Below are 26577 nucleotides of genomic sequence, written 5' to 3'. Positions count from 1 at the left end.
CAATACACGACATTTTGGAAAAGTGCCCGGCATTGAAGAGTTTCCAAACTTTCTTCGGCTTACTTTAGCACGTGCTGCAAGAGTGATACTTCGAGTTTGCATCGGACCAGTGCTATCTTTGTAGCAGACTCTCACATATCTGTAAATCAATAGCAATGTTTACAAAACGAGGGTCCGGTTGTGATGGATCACTCAATTTTCGGCAGCGAAGTGACTTGTGTCTGTATGCTTTGGTATTGGAGGTCATGTCTGTTATCAAAGATGGGTCTAGGATCTTGTCGAGTCATGCGGCCTAGGTTTATTGTGGCATCGATTCGGTAGACTCCCAACCTCCCCCCCCCCCCCCCCTCCCCACCCCCATCATATCCTTCCATCCCACCCTTGTCCAACTCCTCTAACTTTGTGTGCGTGTCCAGTGACTTGTTTTTGTGCTTTTGTATCGGAGGTCATGTTTTCGAATATGTGTGGGTGTAGGAGTGTGTGTCATAGACCACCAGGTATTGTGGCATCGATTGGGGAATAATTCCACCCCCCATCCCCAACCTTCCATCACAACTCCACCAACCAACCTGACTCGTAATCTTCCTTTTATTGTTGCGTGTCACGTGTCTGTGTGCTATGATATGAGAGGTATGTTTTCAAACATGGTTGTAGGATGTTGACACATGCGACCTTCAAAAAGTCTTGTGCATGGCATCGATTGGTTAGGATCTTCCTCCCCATTTATCTGTCTATCCAACCCCAGCTTTAAGCTCCTCTACTTTTCAATCGTCGTTTCTTGTGGTTGTTGGCATGTCATCTGCAACGACGTTTCATCTATGTGTGTATGATTGTGTGTGTGTGTGTGTGTGTGTGTGTGTGTGTGTGTGTGTGTGTGTGCGCGTGCTTGGTGCGGTGCGTGTGTGTTTGCTTTCTTCTCTGTGTTCGAATACATCGGAATTTATAAACCAACGCATGTTCTGTGCCAGCTTGTGCGAACACGCTGACCCAGAAGCCAAAAGGTCAGACGAAATCGAAGGTAATTATCTCCATTTTACAGGCAAGTACCAACCTTCACCCCACCCCCCACCCCCGCCCAACACCCACACTCACCGACACCCCACACCCCCCCCACCTTACCCACCTTCATCCTTTTTTCCTCAACCTTCGATTCGCGGCCCCGCAGCTCCGCCAATTTACTGATGTCAGGAGGGATCGGGCGGAGCAAGCCACCTGCCCGTGACAGCAAATCAACGGATCGACCTTTTCACGCCTCACTTGTGACCGCCATAATCAACAGCAGCGTTTCTCGGGGGAAGCAGTCTGGCAGTATGAATCGAGCTGAACCATTTCGGTTCCGAGGGAACCTGGAAAACAGGACCGATGTCATGTGAAGACTTTCGCACGGAGAGTTTTAAGTAAAGACGAGGAGTTAATCTGATACAGTTTATACAGTTGTTTGGTTTAATACTTCTGCCTTGATTCATTTGAAGTTTACATATGAACTTTTCCTCGCCTTTCTCATCGACTGGTAATTTTCCACAGTCGAGAGAGCGAGTTGCTTTGCAAAATAAAAGAGAACCTCGCTCGTATCCATTCATACACTAACTGATCTGATCAGAACCTTGATGCTAGCTAGGTTTTGATAGCGAGTTACATGATGTAAATGGCTCACTATTTTCATAGACTCTGGTTGAAAAACGGAAGGGGCATCAATAATATCATTAGTCGCTGTCCACTTCAGTGACTCGGTGTATGGCGCCCCGGGGACAGTGAATCATTCATGTTGTCGCTGGTCACATGTGAGTGGGGGAAAACAGGGAAGGGCTTGGGACCCTGCCTGTTAATTAATCCTTTGATGGAGGGTCGGGGGCGAGTCCCGTCGTGACATGGCCAAGAAGCATGGGAATTTCTGGATTACTGGCGGGTGGCTCAACATTAAATCTGCTCTCTTGTTTATTCCTGCTCCTTTTTTTTCCGGGAATCCGGTTCTCTCTGTCCTTACTTGTTTGTGTTTAGTTTTGTTCATTCTTTCTTTTTTCTGCTTTTAGGTGTTACTTGAACAATGTTTTCTTCATCTGTTGCATTTTTTCCTGTTCTGTCTTTCTTTTCCTATAACGTGTCTCTGTCTACGTCTGTCTCTCTTTCTGTCTGTCTGTCTGTCTCTCTTTCGCTACCTCTCTCTAACTCTCTCTCCCCCCCCCCCCCCCCCCCCCTGTTTTGTTGTCAGGTTTCTTGAATAACGTTCTTTTCATCTCTTGCGTGTGTTGTTTCTTTCCACTATCTTCCTTCCTTTCATCTAGCTCACGCACCCCTGCTTTTCCTCCGCCCACCCTCTCTCCATTATTTTGTAAGATTCCCATGCCTGTCTTCTTTTCTCTTGTTTTCCTCCCATCGGGCAGAACCCTCATTCGTATTCCACACGCGAAATCTCCATTTTTTAAGTCAAGTATCGACTCAGCTTTAGAGTTGTTGCTGTTAGAGATTTAAGAATAGTTGATTTTAGCTATAGAAAAAAACAACAACGCATTCTTGGTTGTGAAATTATGCTCAGACAATAAAAACTCAAACGAACGAGTGACTTGAATTAACGCCAAGAATGGAAACGACGAGTATAGCTACCAGGTCACAGGAGTCAAAATCGAGTGGTTCAGTTGATGTTTTTTGCTTTCAGTTTACTACTGACATTCCAGTTCATACAAGAGCGACCTTCTATTCTGTAAGTGCAGACGATCAATTTGAACAATGTTATAAGTAGAGTCAGGAAGTACACGGACGAAGATTCGGGTGTCAAGTACAGGCATGAAAATTCTCCGTATTTTCCGTATTTTCCGTATTTTTGAAAAAAATAAACCGTATTTTTTTTTATTTTCCGTATTTTTCCGGGTTTGTTTTTTTTCCTAGTCATAGTTATAGTAAAATAGTTTTGGGGCCATGTTTGAATCCAATTTTAAGGCTCAGATAGCCCCAGATTGCACCAAATTGCACCCTTGAAAAAACAATTTCCGGGGGGGCATGCCCCCGGACCCCCCTAGAAGTCCTGGCGCTTCGCGCCTGCGAAACTTGGCGCTACGCACCTTCGAATTTTGTTTTCAGTATTTTTTTTTCTTCAGTTTTCATGCCTGGAGTAAAAGGCTGAACCTGCTAGTACATGTACCAGAAAGGAAATGTTTTATCGGTTGTGTTGTCTGCAGTTCATAAATTTTGCTCCCTCTGTACTCGTGACATTCCAGTTCGCCCGAGAGCTACTGTACCTTCTATAGTTCCATTGTAAGTGCAGACGATCAATTTTAATCGGAAACCGACTAGTAGGGTCAATGAAGTACGCGAATGGAGATTCAAATGTCGAGTAGGCAGAACAAGACCTGAAGACCGTGTCAGTAGGGAAATGTTTTATCGGTTTGTTGTCAGCAGTTCATACATTTTGCTCTCTACTCTAGCGGGTTCTTCCATTCTAATTGCAGACGATCAATTTGAATTGAATTTCGGCCGGTAGAGTCATGAAGTATACACTGACGAAGATTCGAATATCGAGTGGGGAGGACCTGGTTGTACAATAGTATAAGGAAATATTTTTATTAGTTTTGTTGTTGACGTCGTGGTGGCAAGAGTGTAAGGTCTTTCGCTTACAGTAGGTGCTTTTTTGCTTGCTTTTTTTTCTGGAGTTAGGACTTTTATTTGGGAAATAGTTGAGTCACAAGAATAAGATTCGAGTGTTGGTCGGGAAGGCATAATCTTTATGTGCTACGAGAGAAATATTTAATTCATCGGTTGGTTCAGTACACGTGCAGTGCGAAGGTGACGACAGAGATAGTTTTTGACTCACATGCGAAGCAAAAGTGAGTCTATGTACTCACCCGAGTCGTCCGTCCGTCCGTCCCGGCGTCCGTCCGTCCGTCCCGGCGTCCGTCCGTCCGTCCCGGCGTCCGTCCGTCCGTCCGGAAAACTTTAACGTTGGATATTTCTTGGACACTATTCAGTCTATCAGTACCAAATTTGGCAAGATGGTGTATGATGACAAGGCCCCAAAAAACATACATAGCATCTTGACCTTGCTTCAAGGTCAAGGTCGCAGGGGCCATAAATGTTGTCTAAAAAACAGCTATTTTTCCCATTTTTCCCATTTTCTCTGAAGTTTTTGAGATTTAATACCTCACCTATATAAGATATATAGGGCAAAGTAAGCCCCATCTTTTGATACCAGTTTGGTTTACCTTGCTTCAAGGTCAAGGTCACAGGAGCTCTTCAAAGTTGGATTGTATACATATTTTGAAGTGACCTTGACCCTGAACTAGGGAAGATAACTGTTTCAAACTTAAAAATTATGTGGGGCACATGTTATGCTTTCATCATGAGACACATTTGGTCACATATGATCAAGGTCAAGGTCACTTTGACCCTTATGAAATGTGACCAAAATAAGGTAGTGAACCACTAAAAGTGACCATATCTCATGGTAGAAAGAGCCAATAAGCACCATTGTACTTCCTATGTCTTGAATTAACAGCTTTGTGTTGCATGACCTTGGATGACCTTGACCTTGGGTCAAGGTCACATGTATTTTGGTAGGAAAAATGTGTAAAGCAGTTCTTAGTGTATGATGTCATTGCTAGGTTTAGCTGAAGGTCAAGGTCATGTAAAGGTCAAGGTCAAGCATGTGAGTCGTATGGGCTTTGCCCTTCTTGTTGTATATTGTTTCTGAGTTCATATTGAAACTATAAAGTAGTCGAATTACACCCGAATTACCTAGCGCGCAAAAGGTGCGTTTGTCGACTCGGAATGAGCAGAAGATGACATGATATTTTGCATGGCAAAAGCAGAGGAATGACGTCTTTTGCAGTGGTGGAGGGATTTTTGTACATCGAGAGTAAATAATCGGTTAAAAATAGAAGATGGGCCACAAGATGTCCGGACTAAATTTCCATTAAGGCAGCTTATGCAAGAAAATGAACGTTTCGACAGCTGTTACGTTTCGTAGAAGCACACAAAAAGTAACGTGTTTGTTTTTGCCGACAGCAGAAAGAGTTGTGCATGTACATGGGTTCTGCGTGCAAAAGATCAATTTGAATGGTAGAGTGGTAGTCATTAGGCACAGGAAGTCTCACATAAGATCTAGATAGTATTCTCATCTGATTGTGCAAGAACGCACATTTTCCACCAGCTGGTTTTGTTACACGCAGTAGAAAGGCAGTAACGTCTTTTGCTGACGGAAGGAGTTTTATGCGTGGTTTCTTAGTGCATGCAGACGATCAATTTGAATAGGAGAGTGGTTGAGTCATTAGACGAAGAAGGTTATTGTAAGATACAGACACTCATCTGGTTGTGCAAGAACGCAAATGTTTCACCAGCTGTTTTTGTCACACGCAGTAGCCACAAAACGGCGGCCTTCTTTCGCTGACGACTGCATAGGGCTTTTACCGTATATCGATTCCTTGTTGATTCACCGACCTTTGTGACTCATCCCCTCGTCCCAAACCACGTTTATCCTAGTTCCATTTGTCACTGGCCCTCTTGTCCCAGAAATTGCCGCCTTTCCTTCCTCCTTTTATACCCCTCCGCACTGCTACTACCTCCTCCTCCCTAGCCCTATGTTGTATCGATTTCGTCTTGACCGCTGTTGCGTATTGCGACGGGAGAAAGCTTTATCATCACGCTTCCGAGGAGGTCACGAGAAATTGTTCAGCTGATGGCTTTTCGATGGCTCTTTGGCGGATCTTGATGGCCTACATTTGATGGTTACCTCTGTCGTTAAGCTTATGGATGTAAAATTAGCGATAGGGCCTGTACATAAAGCCTGCTTTCTTGGGTGCTCTTGCTGTATGTTTTCTTCTCTGTCTGCCTATCCATCCCTACCCCCCCCCCCCCCCTCTTTCTCTCTACTTTCTTTCTTCTTCTGTAAAATATCTACTGAGGAGACAGTGTCAGTGAAATGCGGGGTGTCTCAAGGGTCAGTGCTTGGGCCGATCTTGTTCTGTCTGTATATCAATGATCTGCCACTGCACATTTCTGATAGTAATGTGTGATGGGGTGGAAGGATGTGGATAATATTGATTGTTGACTCTTGATGTAGTAGTTGGGTGAATGTAGTCACCTAGTAGAAGTAAACCCCGAAGTTCAGGAGTACACCATGTGGGTGCCTCTTTAGTGTCTTGCACTGAACGAACATCACTTGCTCTCGTAATGGACTTTCACTCACATGTATAGAATGATAGACAAGAGTTCACAGGCACAGACCGACGAATCACTTGATGCAACATGAAACTCTGGAAAACCATGTCTGTCGATTCACATTTCTCTTTATTTTCCATTCTTCTCTTCTCCTCACCAACACAGCTTCCAGTCCGATGGCCGGGAGGCCACACCAATAGTACAATGCAATCTACATCAGTATGTCTCCATGATAACAAAGTACAAAAACAAGTACGTCCTCTCTCTCCGAGATAGTTCTCAGTTCTCTCCCAAAATCTCAAATGCTATCATGTACATGGGGATGGGTGGCGTCAAAAGTCACCAATCAAGAGTTAGCTAACAAAACTGACATCACTTCTCATTGGTCAGTAAAGACAAGGAAAGGGGGGGGGGGGTAAGAGACTAAAACCTTCAAGCCACCTGGCATCTTCTATGATCTACCCTGTCAAAAGAAATGACACCCACTTGACAAAACGCCGAGTCCAACGATACCCAGACAGGCTGGCGGCACATTGCATAACGACCACCTGGGGCCCAAGGTACCCCGGCGTCTCTCTCTGGGAGGGCGACTTGACGTCAACGGAAAACATATTATGGTCCCTAGTGGACACAGCCGACTGAGCGAGTTTACGACCGCCAGGTGTCTGAGCATATCAAAATTTAACTTATAACAGATAATGACATTACACAAAACATAAAGCGATGGGCAAAACTTACACAAGACAGGAATGACAAAAAACGAATTAGTAGCCAGTTGAGCACTTGGCTACAAATGTAAGAAGGGATTTTTTTGCTGACGATTCTTAATAATAATAATTATAATAATAATAATAATAAATGAGCATTTATATAGCGCAACATCATAACTTTACAATTATGCTCTTTGCGCTTGACACATTTAAAATTAAAACACAGTTATACAAGCATTTACATCTACATTCATAGTCAACAACGCATACTTAAAAGCATACACCATCACACATACATTACAAAAGATTCTTCCACTAACTAAGTAATAAAAACATTCAAGTGGAAAGTCTGTTCCAGTAATAGAGTCTTCCCTTCAAACAGCTTTAAACGATGTAAATAACTGGTGTAGAGCCAATGCTATGCTTGTCCATCCAATAAAAACTAAAAGTATGGTAATTGCAACCAGACAAAAACACCAGATTTCTCCACTCAAACTAAATCTTACTATTGGTACGCAATCAATTGAACAAGTTCAACAGCATCGCGTTTTAGGGGTAATTATTGATTGTGAATTCAAGTGGCAGGCACAATTACAGCACATTTGCAAGAAAGTAGCCAAGAACGTTTTCCTCCTATCCAAGTTAAAGCAATTTACGGACAGAAAGACTCTGGAAATGTTCCATCATGCTCATGTAATGCCTCACATCAATTATGTTTCGACGCTCTGGGATGGCAGCAGTGATGTCCACTTGAAAAAGTTAGACTCTCTCTATCGTCGCTCGGCTAAACTCACCGTAAAGGAAAATGCCCCAACAGATATGAAATTAAAAATGCTTAACTTTCTTCCACTGGAAAAGCATCTCAAGTTAAACAAAGCCATTTTCATGCATAAATTGTATTACGGTAAAGTGCCGATTTACATTACATCATTATTTAATAAAGCTACCCACAGATATGGGTCGGTCAACTTGATCCCACCGATTCCACGAATTGACCGTTATAAGACCAGTCTTGCTTTTTCGGGTACATCAGTTTGGAATTCACTTCCATCATCCTTTAAGCACTTAAAGTCATTGAAAAGTTTTAAAAAATGTGTCAAAAACACTTAATGTCTGAGTAGTTTAACGCGTTTAGATTTACCACACTTATTATTACGCCAAAGATATGCTGTGCATTGTATATTCTGAACATATTTTTGTTGTACTATTGCTACATGTTCGATTGCTACCAGCTTGTACTTATAATTCCTTGCATAGTATGCATTTGATTTTATGAATAACCACATGTATGCTCCTCATGCCTCATCATCATCATCATCGTCATCGTCATCTTTATCATCACGTGCTGAAGTTTTCTGACCTCCTTTTGTTGGTAAACTTTTTAACTTTTTAATTTTTAATTTTTCAATTTTATCATTGTGTGTCTGTGCGTCCCAAGGACAGATTGTAAGAAAAGGCGTAGCCTTAAATCTTAATCCTTGTTAAATAAAGTTCAATTCAATTCAATTCAATTCAATTCTCTCTTTCTCTCTCTCTTCGTGCTGCAAAGACGTGCTGTGACTATCACCCCTGAAACGCGCGTGGTATCATTAGACATGTGATTTAAATTAATTGCGAGAAAACAGAGTTTATTTTAACGCTGCATTCCTCACGGGAGCATTGTGACACGTATTTTCGACACAGGCTGTCGAAAATTAGTGAGTAAATATATACGCGTAACAATTCAGCGCGCGAGGCCTGTGACACAGGGTGCTTGCGTGTTGATTGGTTCTGAACTGGGGAATCTTGTGGCACATGCCTCACTGCAACCAGGCCATTAGCTGTCATCTCAACCGCCTTGACCTCACCTGACCTAGGACGTGTCTGGTGCATTCTGCTGTATGAGTGACTGCAGTGAGAGAGAGAGACTTACGGTACAGTTTGAGTGGGGTGGGTGGGGTGGCGGAACGCTCTGACCTTTTAATTGCTCAGGCCGCATTCTTGACCAAAAGACTACGAGAATTCAGCAAGGTGTAAATGGCTCTTGATATGTCCAGTTCTGGCATAGGAGCTTCAGAATCCTTTCCATCTCCTGGAATCTTAAAACGCACTGCAAGAACCCAAGGTAAAATAATCATGCGATTTAAAATATCATCGCTCCCTTCATTCTGTCAGCACAGTCATTCACACCCCGTAGCCCTGTGGGGATGCCAGTCCTGTTTGTGCAGTCATTCCTAGCATGCATCTTTTCCGAGGTTTCAAAACACTGCCAGTCATGGCTATTTGTGCAGCAGGTGCACAGGCGTGCACGTGAAATCGGGATCTGTTCCTGCTGTGTGAATTATCAGGCGTGTTTTTCAGAGTTGTTGGATGACACTTTCAGCTTGCTTGTTGGGGATTGGAGACTCATTGCACAAAGGCACCTGTAATGTGAGGTCCCTCCGACGAGAGGACGACTTAAGTAAAGGATATTTGTCTTTATCCATTGCTTTGTTATCTTGATCAAAATTTTTGTTTGTTTGTTTGTTTGTTTGTTTGCTTAACGCCCAGCCGACCACGAAGGGCAATATCAGGGCGGTGCTGCTTTGGCATTTAACGTGCGCCACACATAAGACAGAAGTCGCAGCACAGGCTTCATGTCTCACCCAGTCACATTATTTTGACACCGGACCAACCAGTCCTGGCACTAACCCCATAATGCCAGACGCCAGGCGGAGCAGCCACTAGATTACCAATATTAAAGTCTTAGGTATGACCCGGCCGGGGTTCGAACCCACGACCTCCCGATCACGGGGCGGACGCCTTACCACTAGGCCAACCGTGCCGGTCTTGATCAAATTGTCACAAAGGGACACCTGTAGTGGAGGGACACTTTTTGTCACCTGTGCGTCCTCTCTCGACAGGTGAAAACATCTGTATTGTAGGGCACCGTGTTTCTGGTCCCATGGCGTCCTCTCACCACAAACGAAAGGACTCCTATATATTGTAGGGTCATTTTTATGGTCCCCATGGCGTCCTCTCACCACAAACGAAAGGACACCTATATTGTAGGGACACTTTTCTGGTCCTCATGGCGTCCTCTCACCACAAACGAAAGGACACCTATATTGTAGGGACACTTTTCTGGTCCCCATGGCGTCCTCTCACCACAAACAAAAGGACACTTATATTGTAGGGACACTTTTCTGGTCCCCATGGTGTCCTCTCACCACAAACGAAAGGACACCTATATTGTAGGGACACTTTTCTAGTCCTCATGGCGTCCTCTCACCACAAACGAAAGGACACCTATATTGTAAGGACACTTTTCTGGTCCCCATGGCGTCCTCTCACCACAAACGAAAGGACACCTATATTGTAGGGACACTTTTCTGGTCCCCATGGCGTCCTCTCACCACAAACGAAAGGACACCTATATTGTAGTGACACTTTTCTGGTCCTCATGGCGTCCTCTCACCACATACGAAAGGATTCCTATATTGTAGGGACACTTTTCTGGTCCCTATGGCGTCCTCTAACGACAGGTGGAAGGACACCTGTGTTGTTGGGACTCTTTATTCCGGTTCCCGGGGCGTCCGGTCACCACAGGTATCACTGCACGCCTCGTTGCGCAGCGTTTCAACAACCAGAAGATCAGAAAAAAAAACATTTTGAGTTTCTGTTACATGGATTATCAGGTGTGTTTTTGATTATTGTTGAATGTGTGTAGTATCCATTCTGTATCTTTATTTGGTTGAAACATATGTTCCTTTCGCCACACGCTATCAGATCAGCAAGCTTCAATGCAATTGCGTCATTGGATGCGAATATCACTTCTCCCTCGCATGATAAGCAATGTTTCTCCAGTTTTTGCATCCTGCTGCTTCCTGCCATCTTTTGCCAGCTGCTTGATAATGACTATTTATATTTATGAGCCCTTTCAAACAGGGCGTGTTAAAGGTCACTTGTGTGCTTGCACTCTCTTTGTAGTTGCACTTTAATTCCGTGCGAAAGAGTGATTCGATGCACTCTGCTTTAGTCTACCTTACACCCTTTGCATTGCTTGCCCCGAGGCTGCTCTGATGCATCGGGTTTTTATGTGCATGCACCCCCAACAGAGCACGTTACCTGTGTGACCCGCGTTTAACTCTACGTCTCGACCGTACCTGTCTTCAGCTGTTCCTTCAGCTGCTCCGACATAGCAGCCACGACGACTAATGTCAGAAACTGAAAAATTGCCTTTGAACTGACTCCCCGTCCCCCCCCCCCTCCACCCCCCTCCCCCCACCCCCTGTTTCCCTCTTTCACAGTCTCTTGTTATTCTTTTTCTTCTTGTGTTTTCCCTCGACTGTATAGTTGTACCCAGGCGCGCTGATAGAACAAGTATTGTAAATGTTTGAATGGACTTTTAAACGGACTTTTTTTTTTGGGGGGGGGGGGGGGGATGTTCCCCGCCTTTTTTCTCCCTCTCTGCTCTCCTGCCCCCTTACGTTTATAGAAACTTCCGCGAGGAGCGAACTACAAACAAGAAAAGGTGCATGTTCCGATCCCCGATGAATTGCTGCACCTGACCTCTTTGAACTCCTTGCTTTGCCAGTCCCACCGGCTCTGATCCTGGACCACAACGCCTCACACGCTGACAGAGTCTGTATGTATATAGCACGTGCCACATGTACACCTTTATTCCTTGCAGCCTGCTCATAAAGCCACAAAGCCAGCCAGGTGATGTGGAGCGACAGACCTTGCACATCTTTCACCTGAATTGACGTTGCACCTGCATTTACAATATCCGTAGGTGAATGGGGGTGGGGCAGGCATCTTCCAGGTGAATTGACGCCTGAATCTACAGTATTCGTAGAACGCGGGCGGCAGAGCCGACTTTCGAAAATCCTTCCCTGATGAGCGATGGTCTGCATCTTGTAATCGAATCGTTCTATCTGTGCCAGCTGTCCGGCGTCTGGTCTGGTCTTCCGCTCTCTGACTTTCCTCTTTTCCGCTGGCTACATTTTGTTTCACTTTCCCGTGGTGTACGTCAGTGCAAGCATCGTGCGGCCAGATGCATTACTGCCCGCTTGTTTGTGGCCCAAGATTTTGCGAACGTTAAAAAACGTGAATAGGCGAAACAATGAGATGGGAAATAAGGAACAGGCATTCGATTTAAAAGAACATCTTTTGTAAATGTCTTTGTATGTGTGTGTGTGGGGGGGGGGGGGGGGAGGGGAGATGCGTGCGTGCGAATCCATCCAACCAACACACAAATAAAACAGAAAGCTAAGATATAACTTGAGCCGTAGACTTGCCTGATATGCCGAAGACGGGTTGATGTTGAAGACGATGTTCAGTCAGGCATATATGTAAGAACTCAAGAAGGTCAATAACTGTGGACATTCAAACTCTGCTGTTGATCCGTTTATATTCATGCATCTATGGGTTAGAAGTTTCAACAGAATACACGTTGTTGGTGTTTGATTACTTTCATAATTATGAATTTCTTGCAGGACCTGGGACATATATATATATATGATTGATCTGTTATACATGTTATGGGTGAACTCTGATGTACACCTGCTGCGAGTATGCCTTTGCAAACAGCAGGCGTTCTGGAGGGAGCGTGTGGAATATATATGATCCTGGGATTTTCTGATTTCAGATCGAAATATTTAACATTTTCCTGTTATAAGTCGAGCTTACTTCAGCTGTATTTATTCCCATCTTAGGTGGAGTTTATACGTATTTCCTGCGGTTTGCTGAAATTGCAAGCTGTTATTTTTGCACCTGTGTAATATGAGACAGAATACCCGCAAAGCTTGCAAAGTGGCACAGCAGTTGTTTATTTTGTCGCGCAACACAATTCCTGCAAAAGTTTGCGTCACGCTGGAACTCGGAACATAAACAACATCGGTTTCACGTATATATAGATATAGGAGAAAAAAATGAAGAAGAAAAAAAAAAGTGTTCAGTTTTAAAGTTTTACGTTTCTTTGATTGAAGTGCAGTAGAAAAACACCTGGCGGCCATGCTTTGCATTTGTGTGGTAATGCTGGTTTGGCGCTTCTCGCTAACGACGTGGGTTTATTTGTAAACATTGCTCACCACTGCCAGTAGAACTTTGTTCTTATTTCTTCACTGGTATCTGAGACAAACACGCAGGCATGCACTCTGTCATGCGTGTGCTATTAGTTTTTGTGCTCTTCACTACAGAGTTGGGTGTAGTTTGTAAACATTTTATGCCCATCGAAGCTTTGTTCTTGTTCTTCACTAACACACAGACTTAATTTATGCATGCACGCTGACACGCGCGTGTTGTTGGCTTTTTACATTTAGTCAAGTTTTGACTAAATGTTTTAACATGGACGGGGAATCGAGACGAGGGTGGGTGTGTGTGTGTGTGTGTGTGTGTGTGTGTGTGTGTGTGTGTGTGTGTGTGTGTGTGTGTGTGTAACGCGAGTCCGAGAATCTACTGGACCGATCTTCATGAAACTTAACATGAGAGTTCCTGAGTATGATATCTCCAGACGTTTTTTTCATTTTTTGGATAAATATCTTGGATGACGTTATATCCGGCTTTTTTGTGAAAGTTGAGGCGGCACTGTTACGCTCTCATTTTTCAACCAATTTTGAGTTGAAATTTTGGTCAAGTAATCTTCGATAAAGCCCGAACTTTGGTATAGCATTTCGGCATGGAGGCTTATAAATTAATTAATGATTTTGGTCATTAAAATCTGAAAATTGTAATTAAAATATATTTTTTTATGAAACGATCCAAAACCAATTTTATTTTATTCTTCATCATTTTCTGATTCCAGCAACATATAACTATATAGCTATTCTGATGAACACGTGGGGGAATTCGATCGGGGGCTGTGATTGGATGGTCTCTTCCGATCATCAAAGCATAATGCTACGGAAGTCGGCCATTTTTCTCAATATATCCAAACGCATATTGTCAATAACAAAGACGCATGGTTCCGGTTTACCCACCTGTACCACACGATGTTTCACTGATCGACAACAGCATACACTGACAACTTGAAATTCTTCTCGGGAATGTTTTTCAGCTTTACAAATGTCGATAGCATACCCTTTTCTGCTAACTTCCCGATGAAACAGGACTAAACCTATTATTTTCTGTCCCTAAACACCACAAAATGCCCAAAGTCGAAAGATGTAGTACAAACAGAGGAGTACAACGGAACAGCCGTTTTTGTGTGCCTGTGAGCTTAGTTCACAGTTGCCGACTGACACAAATTTTCGCATTCGGCTTTTCTTATCTCGTAACTCCACACTAAATACCCCACTTCCCCTCTGAAGTATTGATGTACAACCCATGGCGCTAACATTCATGTAGTCGTTTATAACTGAGGTTGAACAATTCGCTTCATGACGAGACAAGTATAAATGCCATTCACCCAAACTGGAAACGTCGCTGCCGTCTGCTCGCTTTGTACGGATTAGCTGTTCTCTTTTCCTCCCCTTGTTGCATCCTAGTTCTTCAGTTGTTTCTAGTTTTCCGTTGATGTTGTGTTTTGTTCTTCTTCATAAGTAGTCTTGTTCAAAATTAAAAAAAACTCAAACTTCTTTTTGTTGTATACGAAGGAACTAATAAAAAGCTGTTTAAATCGAGGTTTTTTTTCCAAAGTCAGTGTGGCTCCTGCGCAAAACTAATGCGCATAAGAAACGGCGTCTGCTATCAAAACCTGAGATCAACGCTTCGACGCAAAAACTGTCATTTTGTAAGTTTGGAACAACAAATAAAGGTCAGAACAGCTATATAATCGCTATTGTATTTTAAGCGTAGCAATAGGGTCCGATATTTAGACTCGAACAAGTATAATGCGACTCGTCTTCGACTCGTCGACATTATACTTGTCTCGTCTAAATATCGGACCCTATTTCTACGCTGAAAACACAATAGCTGTTAATGTTATATATAGATTCAAAACAAGCTCTGAAAATTAAAAATATAAAAATTATGATTAAAATCAAATTTCCGAAATCGATTTAAAAACATGTTCATCTTATTACGTGTGGGTTCCTGATCCCCAAAACATATAAATATGATGTATTTGGATTAAAAACAAGCTCAGAAAGTTAAAAAGAATAGAGATACAGAAAAGTGTGCTATGCTCAGCGCAACCACCACCGCGCTATTCTGGTTTGTCAATTTCACTGCCTTTGCCACGAATGGTGGACTGACGAGTATACGGCCTTGGTGAAAAAATGCAGTGCGTTCAGTTTCATTCTGTGAGTTCGACAGCTTGACTAAATGTTGTATTTTCGCCTTACGCGACTATGCAGACGACAGTAATTGCACAAGCTTGGTCCGAGGCTAGAGGTCTGGGGGGAGGGGGATTCTTGCAGTGTTGTTTTGTTTTCTTCTTTCTTTTGTTGATTTCATTATTTCTGCTTTCACGCTTCCTTTTCCTCAATTCCTTTCGTTGTGGCATTTCTTTTAACGGGCATATTTTTGTGATATTTGAACAGTCATTTCGGTTGTCTTACAGTACCATTGCAGTTTGTTTCATGATCTTGATTATCATGACGTTCACTAAAACCTAAAAGGACGTACGCGCTCCTTAGATGTTCTTTTATTCATGATACATGCTCGACACTTCATTTTTGGTCTACGTTTGTATTCCCTCACTTTTCTGTAATATTTCAGTGAACATTTTCTATTGACTTTGGCAATAATAGCTTATTTAATGACCATAAAGTTCAGTCGAGTGAAGACATTATTTTTAATATAAAGAACGTTCACAGCATGAATCATCGACACGTCAATGAATGGCCGCGTTTTGCCCCTTGGGATCAGCAACATGGCTGCGTCCTTTTCACGGCGACTTCCGCCATATAACATTCCTGTCTGTTTGCCCAAAAGGCGAATGAGCATCAACCACAGCCCTTGTCTGCTTGATTTGGCCACTAATGCAATCAGTCTCCAGTAATTCAGGAGAGGCTGATTTCAAAGCTCTACTAAACTGAATGTCGAGAGAGGAGAGAGTTTCATGGCAAGCGAAGCGATCTTGTCTGTTGCTTCCTGTTTGAAGATTAAAATCTCTGTGTTCAAATCTTCATTGATGTGTGTGTGTGTGTGTGTGTGTGTGTGTGTGTGTGTGTGTGTGTGTGTGTGTGTGTGGTGTGGTGTGTGTGTGTGTGTGTGTATGCGGCACCTTGATAAATTGGCACTTGTCTGGGACCTTCTGAGCTTTGAGATGTAGTCCCCCTCTTCCTTTATTCCTACCGGCGAGGGGGGCTCAGAAACCCTGGTGAAAAACGTCTCTTCAGTGTGGAAAAGGGTTTTTTGCTCGCTTGTTTGTCGGCTGGTGAGAAATCGTCGATAAAATGATCGTTTGTGATCCAGCTGTTTGATTAGGCTTGACGGGGAAGCTGCAGGGTGTCTTTAAGAACCGCGTGGGTGCGGTTATTAAAGTAAATAGTTGATAATCGACACTTGTCTCGTTTGTTTACTAGTAAACCGTGTGTAGTTACACACCCAATGGCTTAAAATCAGAAGATGGATGAAAGAAGCTGCTTGTCATTGCAGACTTTCGTTTGAATGGACACTGGGATGGCCGTTCTCAATGGACAGGTCAATCCGGAGAGTGGACGGGATGACCATCGTTTGATTGGATTAGCTGCTTGGCTAATTAACACAACGGTGACTCAAACATGGATTTGTTGGTCAGACTGCAGCGCAGCTTCGACATTATGAAGGGAACGGGTCGAGCTGAGACTTTAAGATTGTCCTCTGAGTGGTGTTCCTAGTAGTACCAAGATCGATTCAGCGTTGCCAGTTAACTTTGTGAATAATTAGCCGGGCAATTAGTCAGATTTCACAACATTTATTGATCGTCTCTTACCCCCTCCCTTCCCCCCTCTCTTCATCTCTCTCTTCATCTCTCTCTCTCTCTCTCTCTCTCTCTCTCTCTCTCTTCATATCTCTCTCTCTCTTCATATCTCTCTCTCTCTTCATATCTCTCTCTCTCTTCATATCTCTCCCTCTCTCTCTCTTCATATCTCTCTCTCTCTCTCTCTCTCTCTCTCTCCCTCTCTCTCTCTCTCTCTTTAATTCTCACCACTAATCAGTCACTGGAACGTACATGAGGCAGACAGGGAGACCTCTTCGGGGACCGCCGAGCGTTAGCTGATTGCGTGAAGTATATAGTCGACCTGGTTCTAGACAAAGTTTGTTTTCAAAACAGGTTCGAAATTAACCGATGCCTCCTTGGTAATGAGTGAAAATAGCCATGTTTTTACACAGCGCGAGCCCTTATTTAAGTGTGAAAAGTTTGTTGGCCGTTTCTCTAAATTTGACCAGTTCGGGGACAGAATAAGGCTCTTAGACATAGTTTTACTGAGGAGTTGTAACTTCTTTTTGCTTCGTCTTTCCTTCTTGACATTTTGGGTCACGCAGAATACAAATTGTGCACAACGCTGCCTTGATTAGCTCCAAAAAGGAAGACCAGTATCCCGGATATTGACCGTCGCCGGCTTGAAGACATCCTTGCCAGCGGTCTCTGTGGTCTTGGTGTCACTGGTCTTTGTGGTACGGCGTCCTGGCGTATTCTCCGTTTGTCAGCTTTATGGTCTTTGTTCTATTGAAGTCTGAGCGGTTGATGTTGGGCTTCCTGCTTGTGAAGCCTCTTTGATTGTGTCTTTGTTTTGCCATCAAAAACTCGGACTGATTGATTACTCTGTCCCTGCCTCCGTCTCTGTCTTTGGTCTTCTCCTCTTCTCTCTCTCTCTCTGTGACTCTGCCTGCCTGTCTTGTCTGTCTGTATCTCTTATTTTCTCTCTTGAGCGCGCGCGGGGGGAGGGGGAGGGGGGAGATTGTGACGCGATCATACAATATTCCACCGGGCCGAATGCCGGAAAATTGCGCTTGACAGTATTGAAATTGGATGCAACAGGGGACAGCTTCGAAACATGTCTAAAATGCAGAGAGAGGCCTTGGTTGTTTGATGAAGATTAGATCGACTAGGTTAGGGACAGCTAACTGTTTCTCGGTGATGGAACCAGGAGCCATCGATCGATTTTGGTTATGCTCAAACGTTCTGCAGAGGGGAGGGGGGGGGGGGGTGTTCATAGAAGGTAACGAAGGGGAGTGGGGGACACAACAGGCCAGGCTGGGTGGGGGTAAGTGGCGGTAAAGGAGGGGTTGTGGTTGGGAGCACATGGGTGTTACAGGCTCGATAACGTCATAATGTTAGCCTGTGGTCTTGGTGTCACTGTATTCGAAAAGTGAGGGGGGGGGGGGGGGGGGGGGGGAGGGGGGGAAGGAAGAGTAACGGGATTTCAGAGTAGGTTTACGAAGTTTCTGATTGTTTTACTTTTTACATTTAGTCAAGTTTTGAATAAATGTTTTAACGTAGAGGGGGGAATCGAGACGAGGGTCGTGGTGTGTGTGTGTGTGTGTGTGTGTGTGTGTGTGTGTGTGTGTGTGTGTGTGTGTGTGTGTGTGTGTGTGTGTGTGTAGAGCGATTCAGAGTAAACTACTGGACCGATCTTTATGAAATTTTACATGAGAGTTCCTGGGTATGATATCCTCAGGTTTTTTTCTTTTTTTGATAAAAGTCTTTGATGACGTCATATCAGGCTTTTTGTAAAAGTTGAGGCGGCACTGTCACACCCTCATTTTTCAATAAAATTGATTGAAATTTTGGCCAAGCAATCTTCGACGAAGGCCGGACTTTGGTATTGCATTTCAGCTTCGAGGCTTAAAAATTAATTAATGACTTTGGTCATTAAAAATCTAAAAATTAATTAATTAAAAAAATTTTTTTTTTTTAAACGATCCAAAATTACGTTCATCTTATTCTTCATCATTTTCTGATTCCAAAAAACATATAAATATGTTATATTCGGATTTAAAGAAAGCTCTGAAAATTAAAAATATAAAACTTATGATTAAAATTAAATGTCCGAAATCGATTTAAAAACAATTTTATCTTATTCCTTGTCGGTTTCTCATTCCAAAAACATATAGATATGATATGTTTGGATTAAAAACACGCTCAGAAAGTTAAAACGAACATAGGTACAGAAAAGCGTGCTATCCCGCTCAGCGCGACCATTTCCGCACTATTCTGGCTTGTCGATTGCACTGCCTTTGCCACGAGCGGCGGACTGACGAAACTAGGAGTATGCGGTCTTTGTGAAAAAATGCAGTGCGTTCAGTTTTATTCTGTGAGTTCCACAGCTTGACTAAATGTAGTAATTTCGCTTTACGCGACTTGTTTATGTTAGCAAAGCTTTTTTGTTCCAAATGAGCTACACTTTGTGGAGTTCTCTGGTAGAAGCATCACTTGAAACAACAGAGTCAAACATTCTTGAGATGCTTGTCTAAGTGAAGAAAGGGTTATTTTTCCCAAATACCCGTTTGTCCGCAGTTCTATGTTCACTCAGTTATTCATTAGGGCTCTTTGCTGCCGTTTAGGTCTTGAAAATAATGAAGTGCAGAAGTGATATTACAGCGCTAAGATGGGGGAGAGAGCACAGCTTTTGGCCTATAGCGCCTCACGATTGTGTTGGGTCCTGAAATCGAGGTACACTCATTCAACTAATTGTTTTCCTTCAAAGGAGTGTAAAAAGGGTAAGGCAAAAGTACCAACCCACCCCCTCCCCCACCACTAAAAATAAGAAAGACAGGGGGGGGGGGGAGGGAGAACAAGAGAGAAAGCAAAAGGGGCGCAAGGGAGAGTGATAGAGGGGATAAGGGTTAGTGCCACGGCATTCTTGGGGTACTTGTCGTTCAAAGGGCCGCGCTAGCTGGCTGTGTAGGTGGGGAATGTGGGTGAGAGGCAGGCAAAGAGGCCAACAAGAGAGATGATGACAGATGTGGCTGTGTTCAGTGACAGGCGCCATGCAGAGCGGTGCCAGACCTCTCAGCTACCCGTGTGACGGCTGCCAATTCTTGCACCTTTACCTCTCAGACTCTGATACAAAGGCAGTGTGCGCAGGCACTAGGCTTTCAGTTTGTTTGTTTGTTTGTTTGTTTGTTGCATTTGCTTGTCCCTTTGGCCGCACGACAGCTGGTTATTATTTGCGTAGAATGGGGTCCTGAGCACACGGTAGTTTTGGATGTAATTATAGTCCTAATGGTCCAAGAACGAAATATTTGTGTCGTGTCACAAGTTGTCATTGGGAATCGGATCAATCGTCAGTATAACCTTGCAAATTAAAGTTGGCCTCCGGTTCTGAAGCGGGCACTTGTACACAAAATACTGGTAGAGTGTGTGATAACCCATGAAATGGGACACCGTTTTTCACAGAAGTGACACCACGTGCCCCCCCCCCCTTCTTTTTGTTTAAGTCCGACCGTAACCTTCAGACCTTTATAACTGGTCTAAGGCTAGGGCTTGCTGGTTGTCAGACTTTGCACACGTGTCGCAGAGAGAGCAATGGGTGTTGCTTTACCCAACATTGCAGCCAGACGCGCCTCTATTGTTTTCTTGCCGCGGGGTGTGAGGCGTGTGGCACGTGCCACAAAACTTGTCCTCGTATGCCACTGTGACCCTCGTAGCACAGACATAAAAGAGTCCTACCTTGAGTTCTATGTCTGTGACCTTCGTGGGCGTGCAAGCGTTGAAATGGAGGAGCAGTTTTGAACAGAGGAGTCCGTGGTTTTGTTTGTTCTTGCCTTGTAGTTGGAGTTTCTTCCACACCTCGGTTCTACTAAGTTTGGACAACTGGACCAGCGTGTTGTTGCAATGCCATTCGCTTCCGTTGGCAGGTTAGACGCGTTCTGTGGAGTTCCGGGTTGTTGTCCTAATTCAGATGGTCAGAATCGGATGCCCGTATAGGTCCAGCAAGATCTTGGCTAGCCCGTACCATCTATGTTAACGTGTGGAATGGATTAGCACGTTAGCACATTAGCACGATCTCCAGTGTAACACCACGGAAACGCCTCAAAATGGGGATGACATCTTCAATTGAAATTTGCTAAACTGAACTCAACTCGATATTTTGTTGTATAGACAATGTTAGTGTGTGTGTGTGTGTGTGTGTGTGTGTGTGTGTGTGTGTGTGTGTGTGTGTTTAATTCTATTCCCCGATATCATCGGATATGTTCAGTAAAATCTTGTCCTAGTCGTGTTTGGCTGTCAAAATGTTGCTTCTTGAACCCTGCTCTTTGTTTCGCTTTCAGGACGATGTTAATGCGGGTTAAGAATTGTGTGCCCGAATGCTGATGTTCATCTGTGTGTGTGTTACAGTTCGGGTCAAGAAGTTCAACGGATCAGCGTGATTACTGCCTTGCCCAACCTGCTCAAAGAGAACAATGCGGAATGTATGCGCAGAGTCGTCCCCAAAGTGCGGGTGAGTAACGGGTTTTGTTGAACTTCCTGTTCATAATACAAGAATAAAAAAACTAGTTAGCAAACAACAACGAACAAGCAAAACAAAAAACAAACTATTGTCGTCTCTGCTAATTATGGGTAAGTTACTGAATTACGAGAAAATGTTTTTATTACCACAACGATTTGAAAAAGGAGAAAGACACAGTCATTTTGGGTATATATACTTTAGCAACATAATTGTGTTATTTTGCGCTGTTTTGCTGCGGCTATTGCAGAAGAAAAAACCCACATTTGACTACTATCAGCTTCCTTTTGTTTAGAGATCATGGGTACCATAGATCAAGGGAGGGGGGGGGGGGTGGAATGGTTGTCACATCTTTTCTTCTTCTTTATGTAGAAACTGTACGCCTTGTTCTGCACTGATTAGTGGAAAGGTTAGGAAAGCTTACCACGGAACTACACGTTCACACCTCGCGTTGTCTGTAATTTGTGTGCCGGAACAGAAGCAAAATAATGTAAGATGCCTAGACAAAGAATGCAGCGCGCGCAAACGAGGCGGGGAATCTGGATGTAAAAACTTCTTTGTGTTGCGCGATACTGCTTGTTTTATTCGCTTCAAAGCCAGTAGCAGTACCAAGAATGGGGAATTGGCGTCAGACTCTCGCGCGAAATCTCGTTGGTTTTATACGCTTCGAAGCTGGTAACAGTGCGAGGAATTAGAAAGAAGCATCAAGCTCTCGCGGAATCTCGTCGTATTTCTTATTGTTTTATTCGCTTGAAAGCTGGTAACAGTGTGTGGGATTGGGGGCAAAAGGCATCAAGCTCTCGCAAAGTTGCGTCGATTGTCTTCTGGTTTTATTCACAGGAAAGTCGGCGAAAGTGTGAGAAATGTTCGACGTTCTCGCGGAACTTGTCTTGCCGGATTTCTTGTTATTTAATTTTATTCGGTTGAAAGCTGGTAACAATGCTAGGAATGAAGGATAAGCGTCAGAATCTCGCAGTATTCTCTTTATGTTTTATTCTCTTTCTAGGTGGTAACAGTGCGAGAAATGAGAAAACACTTCAGGTGCTGGCGAAATCTCGTCAGCTATTTTATTGTTGTACTCGCTTCAAAATGGGAGAAAGACTTCGTTCTCGCGTAATCTCGTCAATTGCAATTTTGTTGGTAACAGTACGAGGAATAGAGCAAAAGGTCATCAACTTTTTGCGAAGTCTCATTGCTTCTCGCGGAAAAGACGTGATGTTGAAATCTCACGAAGAACACGAAGACCATGTCATTGCAGGCTGCATGTCACATTCTTCTCGTAGCTTCTTGCGTGTACGTTCAAGAATCTGGCAAATGGGAGAGATCGTGGGTTGCTGGGATGCCGGCAGGTAAAAGCTAGAAGGTGTTGCTCGTAGGTCACTTGAGGTCGTGTTGTTCTGCAAAGAGGACTGATTTCACCGATGTTTAACTGAACATGGTGCTGTCGTTCATTCCCCACCGGCACCCTCTAGTCTATCTGTGGGTGAATGTGATGTGTGTCTGTGCGAGTCTCTCTGCGCATCTGTTGCTCTTTCCCTCTGCCTGTCGCGCGCGCGCGCGCTCTCTCTCTCTCTCTCTCTCTCTCTCTCTCTCTCTCTCTCTCTCTCTCTCTCTCTCTCTCTCTCTCTCTTTTTTTTTACGCGTCTGTCTTTATGTGTTGTATAAAGGACAGGTTGGAAGAATAGGCTTTGCCTAAAACCTTTATCCTTTTGTAATAAAGGTCTGAGTCTCTCTCTCTCTCTCTCTCTCTCTCTCTCTCTCTCTCTCTCTCTCTCTCTCTCTCTCTCTATTTTCACTCCATTGCTTATTATTTATGAGTTGTTTTGTCCTAAAAATAAAGCTCTTCATCCTTTTCACTTTGTTTAATTAAATAAAAGGGGATCAGAGCTTGATACGAAGTTCGTCTAGATTCATTCCTTCTTCCGAGGTTCCTTCCTTCTCTGATATGTTCGGAAAGATATCTCGTAAAGCCTGGAAAGAGAAAACAAATGACATTTATGGTTCAGTCACCAAGGAAAGGTACTTCGTGATGTGAAAATCACATGTTGAAGCCGACAGACTTGTAGGCCGGGGAGCACAAACTATAAAGGAAAGAAGGGGAAAAAAGTAAGAATAGAGGCGGGAGGAGACAGACACGTATAAGCAAGTATGCCTGTTTACAAAACCAAGCAGAGTAAGACATTGCGGATTCAGCGAAACATAAGGGCATGTATTTTTTGTATAAGACTTGGAAGAGAACGATTCTGAATTGCAAACGCATCTGCTCTCGGTTTTGCTCGTGTACAGTAAGCCTGGAATCAGTGGTGGCACGAACTTGGAAGTGGTGTGTGCCTCTAATAAAGTAAATATATCACCCTGTGTTTGTACCGGCACGGTTGGCCTTGTGGTAAAGCGTCCGCACCGTGATCAGGAGGTCGTGGGTTCGAACCCCGGCCGGGTCATACCTAAGACTTTAACATTGGCAATCTAGTGGCTGCTCCGCCTGGCGTCTGGCATTATGGGGTTAGTGGACTGGTTGGTCCGGTGTCAGAATAATGTGACTGGGTGAGACATAAAGCCTGTGCTGCGACTTCTGTCTTGTGTGTGGCGCACGTTATATGTCAAAGCAGCACCGCCCTGATATGGCCCTTCGTGGTCGGCTGGGCGTTAAGCAAACAAACAAACAAACAAACAAACAAACCCTGTGTTTCCCTTGAACCGTGATGCAGAGATATAATCAAAATAAGGATCTGCCTAGAGGGTGGCGCTGTGTGTGTGTGTAGTAAGAACCTTTTTTCTACAAAAGAATTGTTGAGAGAGAGAGAGAGAGAGAGAGAGAGAGAGAGAGAGAGAGAGAGCGAGAGAGAGAGAGAGAGAGAGAGAGAGAGAGAGAGAGAGAGAGAGAGAGAGACAGAGAGAGAGAGAGAGAGAGAGAGAGAGAGAGAGAGAGAGAGAGAGAGAGAGAATGTGTGAAATCTTCAGGGCTTTACATTTATCTGAGGATTTATCTTGTCGATAAACGTTCCATTTACCATTGTGCTACAACTGGCATCCAAATAGAAACTCTTGACCGTCTTCAGACAAAGAGAAGGATGATTTTAGTTTATGTGCAGCACGACACAGTCAGTCATCTGCCATGCATTCCCATGAAAATATCCCAGGTACTTCTTGCACCGTGGAGACCTTTCAATCTGGAGCCAGTCACACTAAACCGACTGCACTCGAGGCGTGAAACGCCAAAGATTCTGGTGAGTCTGTGGCCGATAAAACCAAACACTGAACCTTGGGCTGAACAGCCAACAAGTTCGAGATAAAAACCAAAGGAATGATCTTGTGACAACCAGAGAAGAATCTTGTGAAAACCCTTGGGGTATCTATAAACCAAGAATCTTTTGAAATCCAGAGACTGAGAGTCGTTTGAAAGCCCTTGCGGTATCTGTGAACCACAGAAACCACAATGAAAGCACCTGCGGTTGTACCTTGATTCTGGAACGCCGAAGAAGAAGAAGAAAAAGTACCTTGATAACTGCGAGGGAGACTCGCGAGGGAGGATCACAACTAGTCTTCGGAGAATCTCTTGCAGTTTCCTGTGTGGCTTGTTGTCTTTTCTCAGCCTCGGTCCATTGGCACCGCCTCAACGACTTGTGTTGTCTGACAGTGGTCCCTGGGCGGGCGTAATAAAAGACATTGGTGGTCTTTGTTGTTCGTTTTTGTTGGTACCTCGGTGTTTGGAAAAGGCAGTAGGGTTTGTTAGGGGTGTCAAGGGTCTTCTGTGGGCATAGATTATCGCCAAAAGGTTAAATGTTGTTCGTTTTGGTTGGTACCTGCTTGGGAAGGTAGTGAAGGATTGTTTTGATTGTCGAGTATGTTGTGATGTCGTAGATTAGCCAAGAGAATCGTGGAGCTTTGAAGGATGCAGAAGTTGGGATAAGGTTGGTCAATTGGCAACTATAGGCAGGTCAAAGTTCGTACCAATGTGGGCATTTTTTGGGCTCCAAGTTTGCGGAGGGTTGTAGCTTTAGTAAAACGTCTTTAGTACATGTAATGTTTTTGTGTGTTTGAGGAACATACTTGAGGTGTTCCGTTTTTCCAACCATAAAAATAAATGATTTAGGGTTGTGACTGCCATTTGAAGTCAAACTTGCATGTGTAGGAAAGATCGTAGTTTAAAACATCCCTGTGGTTCCTCAAGTAGCGTCGCATACTAGTTAAAACAAGAAGTATTATCACATTTGTGTTTGGGGTTTAGGTGTAGTAATGACAGGTTGTAAGGCTATGCCTGTGTCGACAGCCTGTATCGTTACGTAATAAAAAGGTCAATCACTCTGTCATTCAATCAATCAATCAATCTCTCTCTTGTGTGTTTCTGTGTCTGTGTGTGCGCCCGCAAGGATACAGGTACACAGAAGTACAGACGACCTCGTACGTGTCTTGAGCCTAACTGGGCCGTTGCAGCTGATTTTACACTTATTGCTTGCCTTCAGTGTCAGATCAGTGTTGGGAAGAGTATTGAAAACCAGAGATAACCATAGTCCTCACGGTTAAGAGTCAAATGACGTTCAAGTGGTGTGTATTCAAAAGGGACATCTGTTTGGCCAAGTGGAGTAATGGTTGTCTAAAGGTGTTAGATTGCGTTGTCACTATCGCAATGTGCTCTTGAGTTCCTGTTAACCCGTGATTTGTAAAAATGTAAAAACATTTGACAAATTACGTCGAACCTATCGCCCATATGCCAAAAGTGTACCCGGGGGCCCGGTAGCCCAGTTGGTAGAGCACTGGACTTGTGATCGTAAGGTCGCAGGTTCGAATCCATGTTCCACCCCGGCGTTACCATTGTGGCACGTAAAAGACGTAAGACGTCGGTCATTCTGCCATAAGTGCAGGTGGCTGATTACACCTAAACACGCATACACCTGGGTAGTGCGACTCTGTTGCTGCTAGCTTTCCACTTGGAGGAAGCGACCCGAATTTCCGCAGCGATGGGACAATAAAGTAATAAAACAAAAATAAAAAAATCTAATAGATCCCTGGAAGGAAGCGACCCGAATTTCCCAGCGATGGGACTATAAAGAAATGAAAAAAAAATCAAATAAAAATATCTAATAGATCCCTTGACTTTGGTGTAGCGCGACTCTGTTGCTGCTAGCTTTCCACTGGGAGGAAGCGACCCGAATTTCCCAGCGATGGGACAATAAAGAAATGAAAAAAAAAAATCTAATTGATCCCTTGACTTTGGGGTAGCGCGACTCTGTTGTGCTAGCGTTCCACTGGGAGGAAGCGACCCGAATTTCCCAGCGATGGGACAATCTAGTAATGAAAAAAAAAATGAAAAAAAAAACATTCTAGAAGATCCCTTGACTATGGAGATGACAAGAAAATATCGGGCGCTTTTACGTGATTTGTAAAACATTTTACAAATCGCGGGGCGCGCCCAGTGATTTGTAAAATGTTTTACATTTTTA

The 26577-nt window shown here is 43.8% G+C and overlaps 1 protein-coding gene and 1 long non-coding RNA gene across 2 annotated transcripts in view; one reads left to right on the top strand and one right to left on the bottom strand.

The window, feature by feature from the left end:
* Nucleotides 1-26577, top strand: part of LOC138953631 (serine/threonine-protein phosphatase 4 regulatory subunit 4-like) — a 117472-nt gene that overhangs the window by 40226 nt on the left and 50669 nt on the right. The window contains exon 3 of the mRNA XM_070325508.1: nucleotides 21028-21130. Within this exon, the coding sequence (XP_070181609.1) occupies nucleotides 21028-21130 (103 nt within the window). The remainder of the gene's footprint in view (nucleotides 1-21027; nucleotides 21131-26577) is intronic.
* Nucleotides 1-26577, bottom strand: part of LOC138953632 (uncharacterized) — a 91557-nt gene that overhangs the window by 22277 nt on the left and 42703 nt on the right. The gene's annotated exons all lie outside the window — the stretch shown is intronic.

This window comes from Littorina saxatilis, linkage group LG17 (genome assembly GCF_037325665.1).
Source record: "Littorina saxatilis isolate snail1 linkage group LG17, US_GU_Lsax_2.0, whole genome shotgun sequence".
Taxonomy (NCBI): Eukaryota; Metazoa; Mollusca; class Gastropoda; order Littorinimorpha; family Littorinidae; genus Littorina; species Littorina saxatilis.
This window is presented reverse-complemented; position numbering and strand designations above follow the sequence as displayed.